At 45.8% G+C, this 8,994-nt stretch overlaps 1 protein-coding gene across 3 annotated transcripts in view; it reads left to right on the top strand.

Moving 5' to 3' along the window:
- The window catches only part of Rmnd1 (required for meiotic nuclear division 1 homolog), a 31,085-nt gene that overhangs the window by 4,074 nt on the left and 18,017 nt on the right, over positions 1-8,994 (top strand). For all 3 annotated transcript variants that reach the window (XM_028890202.2, XM_028890201.2, XM_037200451.1), the window contains exons 2-3: positions 1,893-2,407; positions 5,799-5,907. In XM_028890202.2, the coding sequence (XP_028746035.1) occupies positions 1,907-2,407; positions 5,799-5,907 (610 nt within the window). In that variant the 5' untranslated portion in view covers positions 1,893-1,906. The remainder of the gene's footprint in view (positions 1-1,892; positions 2,408-5,798; positions 5,908-8,994) is intronic.

Genomic DNA, 8,994 nt, shown 5'->3' with positions numbered 1-8,994 from the left:
AACAGCCCATTTCCTTCGGGCTGTGTGCGTGCCTGTCTGATATGCCTGACCCCACTTCTTCTGTCCAGCCCCGGAATGAATAGCACCTTCCCCCTTAAAAGATGGAAGCCATTTCAGTCTTTCTGGGAGCTTTTCCTGTAGAACTGAGTGAGCTCTTTCTGTTTGCTCGGTGTTTTGGACCCAACTCCATGGTTTGGGCTCTTCATGGCATTGTGATGAAAAGGAAAAAATTCGGACTGGAGAGACGGCTCAGAGGTTAAGAGCACTGGCTGCTTGTTCTTCCAGAGGTCCTGAGTTCAATTCCCAGCAACCACATGGTGACTCACAACCACCTGTAATGAGGTCTGGTGTCCTCTTCTGGCATAAAGTCATACATGCAGATAGAGCACTCATATACATAGAATAAATAAGTAAATCTTTAAAAGAAAGAAAGAAAGGAAAGGAAAGGAAAAAAATACCCGTCTTCTCCAAGGGCTAGAATATGTTGGCAGGGGTTCTTGGCCTTGTATGCACCCGTGGCCTCGGCTAGTTTATGTTTTGTTGGTTTGGTTTGGTTTGGTTTGGTTTTTGGAACTCAGTCTGTAGACCAAGCTGGCCTCAAACTCACAGAGATCCTCCTGCCTCTGCCTCCTGACTAGTTGATGTTTTAATTATAAGGTTGAAAAAAGGAATGTGTAAGTATGGATTGGTGTGTGTGTGTGCGCACGCGCATATATGTGGGGTTGGGGATGTTGGTTTTGTTTGGGTTTTTTTTTTTTTTTGGTTGGTTTTGTTTTTAAGAGAGGGTCTCCATATGTATCGCTTGACTGGCTTGGAACTCAACTATGTAGAGCAGGCTAGCCTTGAACTCACCTGCCTCTGCCTCCCAAGTACTGGGACTAAAGACATGCACCAACTGTTTTTAAATATTTGATAATACAAAATGATGAAAAGTTTCCATAACTTTTTCTCTTTTAACATCTTTGTTATTGAGAGTAGATTTATAATGTTATTTATTTATTTTTTTTATTTAACTTTATTTTATGTGCATTGGTGTGAAGGTGTCAGATCCCCTGGAACTGGAGTTACAGACAGTTGTGAGCTGCCATGTGGGTGCTGGGAATTGAACCCAGATCCTCTGGAAGAGCAGTCAGTGGCCTTAACCGCTGAGCCATCTCTTCAGCCCCGATTTATACTTTTATAATCTTCCAGAAAGAGGCCAAATAATGACTAGAGAGAGAAAGAGAGAGAGAGAGAGAGAGAGAGAGAGAGAGAGAGAGAGAGAGAGTCTTTTGCAAGACTGAGAAAACCAGGGCTTCATTTATTATAAATAAGTACTCTACCACCAAACTGGCCTTAGCCATATATGTACATATGTGTGTATGTGTTCTCCGAAAGACCAAGTGCTGGACCTGGTGTAGGTGGCACAAGGCTTTAGTCCCAGCACTCAGGAGGCAGAGGCCAGCAGATCTTTATGTGTCTGAGGCCAGTCTGGTCTACATAGTGAGTTCCAGGCCAGTCAGGACTGCATATTATGAGATCCTGTCTCAGAAAACAAACAGAAAAGAACACATGTTCAGGGCTGGAGAGATGGCCCAGCGGTTAAGAGCACTGGCTGCTCTTCCAGAGGACCTGGGTTCCATTCCCAGCAACCACATGGTGGCTCACAACCGTCTGTAACTGCAGTTCCAAGAAGTCTAACAACCCTCACACAGAACACATGTAGGCAAAACACCAATGCACATAAAACAAATCATTTAAAAAAGAAAGAACACATGCTCTTAACTGCTTAGCAGTCACTCTAGCCCATGCTGTATAAATCTTTAACAGAAATATGTGTTTCCTAAGGAAATATATGTGTATTATAAACATTTTTTAAACCCAACCTGACTTTTTAACTCTTTTGATTTCAGCCTGAGATGTGGTCATGCCAGCCAGACTTCTCCAAACCCTGGCCTCTCTACACAGTGCATCATCCAAGGCACGTCGGTGCAAGAGACTTTCTCAGCTTCCTTTAAAACCGCTTACGGAATCTGAACATACAGCATGCCACAACACCCTGAAAATACAGCGACATTTAGGTTCATTCTTTCCTAGTGTACCAGCTGAGAGTTTGAACAAGCCGAAGATCCTGGAAATAAGCCGGATGATCTCAAACGCAAGCAGACCCTTTCCATTAACTGCTGTCCATTGTCGGGATGGAAAAGCACACCTACCAACCATGCGCCCCTTTGGGACTCCCAGGATAGAGACCCATAAACCAGATCTGTTATGTTCTAAGTGGTTTATAAAAACAGTAAAAAGGCATTACTCTATATCAACTGAAACACTTGTTCCAAAAGACCTTCCACAGATCAAGAGGCCCCTGAAGGCATCCCGGACGCGTCAGCCATCCAGGACCAACCTTCCAGACCTATCTGTGAATGAGGTAAAGCCCAGTAGTCCTGTGACCCCCGAGTGCGTCGGTCCTTGTGTGCCCTCTGAACCCGCATGTGTTGCACCATACCCTCCTGCTAACGTAGGAGAACTGGGCAGCCAGCTTAGAATGCCGTACTAGACCTTTGAAGCCTAACACAGCCAAACCAACAACAGGACCGCGCAACCGTTAGTTGCCCGTATCAAGTGTGGCACTAAAGGCCCCAGTCATGGTGTGGGAGGGTTAGTTAGGCCAGGGAGAACTAGAAAAGAAGCCTCCAGCCAGGCCAGCCAGGGATACAACTGAGGAAAAGAGCTGGTTTTCGTTGCTGTTGTTGCTAGTTTATTTTTTTAAAAAATTGAACCAGAAATGCACCGGAAGTTAAAAAGATCCACCTGCCAACCAGCAGGTGTTTGTTCCTAGCCTGTGGTGACTGCTTAAGGGTAGAGAGAGGATGCCGCAAGGCAGGAAGGAAGCAGTGATGGCTTTTGCTGTTTTACCCTCTGCAAGTACAAGCATTTCTTTGTTTTGATTTTTAGTCACTGTTAAGGGGTTTCTGGGATTTTTTTTTTTTTTTTCAGATGCAGTTGGCATTGTCCACCAAGCTATAAACAGTTTAGGGTCAGAGCTGAGGCGTTAGTTAACTTTGTATCTTGAATGATATCTTCAGCCATGCCTTGTACTTACCTGTGTACTAAATCGAAAAAAAGAGGCAGAGAGGTCTTCGATGTCTATAGCGTTTTGTGCATGGTGGTGCGCATACCCATAGTGGATGCAGCTGAGGAGGCTGGAACAGCTGGATCATCTGAGCCTAGGCATCAGAGGCCAGCCTGGACGCTTTAGCAATATCCTGTTTACAAAGAAAAGAATGTATGTGTTCAAACCTTGGTTGGCCTCCTAAATCTACAGAACAGCCAGAATGTCTGTCTGTCCTCAGACTTGAGAGGGTGGACCCGGGGCATGATTCATTTTGACGGGGCTTGTTTTCACTGAGCTGCTGACAGATTTTGAAAAGACAAACTTTGACAGGCGTGGTAGCACCCCAGGGCTCAGAAGGCTGAGACAGGAGGATCAAGTTTGAGGCCAGCCTGGGCTATGTAGTGAGACCCAGTTTCAAAAGAAAAAGAAAGTACAAGCCAAGGCCATGACTTTAATCTCAGCACTCAGGAGACTAAGGCAGTCAGATCTCTGAGTTCAAGTCCAGCCTGGTATATGTAGTAGGTTCCCTCCCAGCCAAGGCTAAATAGCAAGACCTTGTCTCTAAAAAAGGGAAGAAAGAAGAGCCGTGCCAAGGGTGGACATGGTCGCTGGGCAGTGGCGGGACTTGATGAAAGGCTTGTGTTGGGTCCTGGTTTGGCTTCCCTCCTCACAATGCCTCTTCCCAGACTGTGACAGATGGAGGTGTCAGCAGAAGAGGCCTCCTCCCCGAGCCCTGGGGTGCTCTGCGAGTTAACTCACCCGCCAGCCTTTTTCATTCCTCCAGAGAGGTGGAGCTGAAGGTTGCAGACCTCGAGTCCGAGTTTGTGTTCCCAGCATCCAGTCCCTATCATGAATCCAGCCAGAGCCCAAGAGTTACCTCAGTAGAGTAAACACAGCATTCCTTTCCCGCTAAAATTTGCAGAGGATGTGGGATGTGTGCCAGGAACAAGAAGGCAGGGACTCAAGTGATGCTCCAGTGTCCCGTGTCACCGGGAAAGGCACTGGCTTCAGCTCTCCTGGGAGCTAAGGATGAAGGCCGACTACAGGTTTCCCCTGCCCCAGGGTCAGTGAAAGAGAAGCACCATCCCGCTGCACACTGGTCATGCTGCAGGAGTGAGGCCCTCCAAAGAGGGATCAGGATTGCTAGCCCCATCTGCTGGAGCGAGCGGCTTCCAGAGCCAAAGAAACAAAACGTGTTGAAGTAGACGGCATTTGTTTGTCTTGTTTTACATTTTAAAATAGATGTGAGTGAGAGGCCTAATCCAGTAACTGCTTTAGACAGCTTTGGTTACCTATTTAGGAACAAGTTCCCATCCCCAAACCTGAATTATGCTTCAACATAGGTAAGTTTAACTAACACTTTAAAATAAATAAGATAAGCTGTGAAAAGCTAGAAAGGACTGTATGAAAATGAAAGCTGCTTACAAAGTAGTGTTACCTTTAATAAGCCAAAAAACAAAAACAAAACAACAACCAAAGACAGCCTACTTCATGAATCTCTTTACCCTTCTAAGTGAGCTTAAGTGAAACAATACCAAAACAAGATGTCAGAAAGAGTCTATTTATAAAACTTCTGAGGTAATACACACACCCTTAATCCCAGCCTTGGGAAACAGAGGCAAGTGGATTGAGTTTGAGTCTAACCTGGTCTACTGAGCTAGTTCCAGGATAGGTCCTGGAACTGGTGCTGTCACCAAAAACAAAAAGAAAAGAAAAAGCAAGAAAGCTTGCGAGGTGTATATTAATAGAAGCAGTCCACAGCTGTACATACAGGAGTCCAGGCAGGCCACGTTAGCCTGAACCAAGTGTTCTGAGAGAAGCGTGGGTAAGGACCGGGGAAACAGGCTCGCCAGCATAGGGGAGGACAGCTTACAGCAAAGGCTTAGCCTAAGTAACGCCTTATGTCTGAGACATTCTTCATCTAAGCTTAGAGTACATTTTCTCATGGAAATGGTGATGGAGTAACTTGCTGCACCTCATCCTTTGAGCGGATTGCATTTTATCACAGAGGGGACAGGCCCCGCACATAAACAAAGCAGGCAGAAGAGGTAGGGACCGCCTCACCTAGAGACATCCACCCTCGCCGGGCATGCCCAGGTCTTGCCTGTGGTCAGGGATGCTAGGGAGTCTGTGGAGTCCCTCCATTTGTGTTGACAGGTCACATTTTAGAAATGCTACAAGCCGGCGATGGTGCCCCGTGCCTGTAATCCCAGCATGTGAGAGGCACAGCCAGGCGGATCTCTGAGTTTGAGGCCAGCCTGGGTTACAGAAATGCTACAGTTAGAGCTGGGTGTAGTGGCGTACACCTTTAACTCCCGGCACTCGTGAAGCAGAGGCAGGAAGATCTTGGAGTTGGAGGCCAGCCTGGTCTACATAGAGTTCCAAGATGGCCAGGGCTATATAGAGAGATCTTGTCTTAAAAAGAAGAAGAGGAGGAAGAGGAGGGAGTGGAGTTTCACTTTCAGGGTTGCCCTGTCGGCTTTTTTGACTAGCAGAAGCAGGCTCTTTTCTGACTCGAGCGGAAATTTGCCTCCGTGTAACTCATTCCTCTTTGTGCTCGCTGAACTCCTTGTGCACCACTGAGGTTCCGCAGCACACTCTGGAGGGCTGTGTTTGCAGGGTAGAGTTCCCCCGCGGAATCCTGCTGCCGCTGCAGGTGCTTGAGGCCTCTGGTGACCTCAGTCCTCTGCTCCTCCCTAAACAGGACCTGATGCAGTGCACAGCGTTTGCAACAGCAGATGAGTATCACCTGGGAAGCCTGTCGCAAGAGCTGACCTCCTGTGGCTATGTGGAAGTGACGAGCCTGCCCAGAGGTACTGCTGCCCTAACCCAGGACCGAGTGTTTATGCTGTGTGCTAGAAAGTGACTCTCCTGTGGTGGTGGTCCGAGTGTACATTTGTTCCCGCTCCATCCATTTTCCAGTGGTGTGCATTATGAAAGTGGTCTCAGAGGTCTGTAGTCAAGGGATACAGTTAAACATACCTGTAGAGAGTTTGTGGATTAAGATTTATTTATTTATTTTTATTTATTTATTTATTTATTATGTATATAGTATTCTGCCTGCATGTGTACCTGCAGGCCAGAAGAGGGCACCAGATCTCATTACAGATGGTTGTGAGCCACCATGTGGTTGCTGGGAATTGAACTCAGGACCTCTGGAAGAGCAGTCGGTGCTCTTAACCACTGAGCCATCTCTCCAGGCCGAGTTTGTGGATTAAAATGAATATGCTTTACTTCTCTTTAGGGACTCACTGCCATTCGAGAAGATGAGAGGATGTGTGTGTTAGCTTCCTGTTGCTGTGTTAAATGCCTGCAGTAACTGTGACGTCAAACAGGAAAGGGTGATGGGAACTCCCGTCAGGCGAGTTCAGTCACAGTCCGTTCCCCATCGTGTGAGGGTCTGTGTTGAGCAGCACGTCCTGGTACAGAACACGTGGCAGGGAAGCTGCTCCACACAGTGATGAGGGTCCTTTTCAAGGGTGCACATCCTATGAGCTGTCTTCCCTCAGTAGGCCGCCCCTTTAAAAGCTGCAGTGCCTCCTCCCAGCATGGTGAGCCGGGACCGATCCTTTAACACTCAGGCCAAACCACCGCTCCACACTGCTGCTTTACTGTCACATTAGAAAGCTATTCCAGCCACTGCTGGGTGCACACGCCCTTAACCCAGCACTTGTGAGGCAGGGGTAGGCAGATCTATGAGTTCGAGGCCCACCTGGTCTACGGTGCAAGTCAAGGACAGCCAGGGCTACCCAGAGAAAATGTCTTGGTGAAAAATATTTTACACACATGGACCTCACAAATAACAGTGACAATAATTGATTTAAAAAAAATTTTTTTAAAGCTATTTAGAAAGCCATGATATTGACAGGACCTGGGAGAGGCTTTAAAAGAAATTATTAGCCTAATACTTTTAAATTAACAAGATTAAAGCAAAAGTTGAACACATAATTATAAGAAAGAAAACTGACTTAGTATTTTAGGAAGGTGGGAAGGACTCAGATTCACCTGGCCCCAGCCGGGGGTGGCGGTGACACCATTGATCCTACAGTCAAGAGGCCGAGGAGGTCGACTCTCTGGGAGTTCAAGGTCAGTGTCTGTCTATGTAGAGTTTCTGGACAGCCAGGGCTACATAGAGACCATGACTCAAAAACCAAAAAAACAAGACTCGCTGGTCCCATAAGGGGTCGAAATGCCATGCGTTTTCATAGTTTATTGTACGAACAGACTGTATTTGATGGCACAAGTTGATTGAGAAGAACAAAGCTCAGTGGTCGGTGGAGACACACACTCAGCACTCAGGAGGCAGAGACAGGTGGATCTCTGAGTTCAAGGCCAGCCAGGAGTACACAGAGAAACCCTGTCTCAAAAACCAAAAAAAGAGAACAAAGCTCTGTCCTGAACCCCTGAGATGAAAAATTGGTGGGGGCAGCCATGACTGACGCTGAAGACTGCCACTGGTGTGGCTCTGCGGCTTTCCATGTCCTTTAGGGCACTCTGGGCTACACAGGTAAACTGCCCTGTTAGTACACAGTTCTCAGGGGCTTGGGAGTACGCTTCAAACGGTTGTTTAGGGGTTTTGTGGCCGTCGAAATCCTGCCAGGAATCCTGAAGCTTTGAGGATCCTGATGTTAGAAACCCAGTGTGGGGACTTGTTCGTGTCATGTCAGCACTCGAGAGGGTGAGGAGGACGAGTGGAAAACCACGCTGGGTTATGGCAAGACATGGTCTCAAACACATAAAGATTAAAAAAGAAGAAATTGTAAATAGCTGTACAAATTAGTAACAATGTCTTAATTGGGATATATTGTTTAAAATTTGCATTATAGAAGATATGCATATAAGAACTATTACTATACTAATATGTAAAACAAATAATGATGAATATTGATACATTCAACAGTATTTAAAAGATTAAAAATGTTATGGATAAGTAATTATAATGGTAGTTTTCATGACTAACCTTGAAATTAGCTAAATTTTTAAATTGTCACACTTTTTCATTGTACATTATCTATTGTCCAGACTTTACACAATTTAATTTAAAATTCATGGGGTGGGGGGGTGTAGATCAGTTGTTAGTGTTTGCATACACACAGCCCTGGCTTTGATCACCAGCATCACTAAAACCCAAGCGTGCTGCTGCGCACATACAACCCCAGGAGGTTTGGGGCAGAGACACCAGAAAGATGTTCAAGGTTGTCATTAGTTCCATACTGAGTTGGAGCCAACCTGAAGTGTGTGAAACCTTGTCTAAATAAGTATAAGAATTTTAAGAGGCATTTAAAGAAATAACATTAATTTATACATTTTAAAATTAACTTTGTAGAAAGACATTTAATTCCTGACATAGTTGTATAGAACCTAAAATTGTAATATTCATCTAACTGGACTACTGGCTACTGAATCAAAAATCAGTGTGAATGAGCAGTTGTAGATAACATTGCCAATATTACAGGTTGTAGAATGTTCTAGGGACATTTCTTACCTTCATTTCGTTTTCTAAGACTTTTTTAAAATTTTCATTATTTGTATGGGTGTTTTGCTTGTATGTCTGTCTGTACATCATGTGCATGCCTGGTATCCTACAGAGTCCAGAGAGGTGCTGGGTCCCCTGAAACTGAGGTACAGTTGGCTGTGAGCCACTGTGTGGGTGCTCAGAACTGAACCTGGATCCTCTGCAGGAATAGCAGGGCTCTTAACCTCTGAGCCACCTCTCCAGCCCTCTAAGATTTATGTTTATTATATATGTGTCTTTGTGTGCATGCACATGTGTGTGCCATAAGAGGGCATTTGAGCACCTGGAAATGAAGTTACAGGTGGTTAGGAGCCACCCAGAGTGGGTTTTGGGAACAGAACTCAGGTCCTCTGCAAGAAGAGCAAACGCTCCTTACCACTGAGCA

The sequence above is a fragment of the Peromyscus leucopus genome, chromosome 8a (genome assembly GCF_004664715.2).
Source record: "Peromyscus leucopus breed LL Stock chromosome 8a, UCI_PerLeu_2.1, whole genome shotgun sequence".
Classification (NCBI taxonomy): Eukaryota; Metazoa; Chordata; class Mammalia; order Rodentia; family Cricetidae; genus Peromyscus; species Peromyscus leucopus.
Note: the sequence above shows the minus strand (reverse complement) of the source record. Positions and strands in the feature narration are given on the sequence as shown.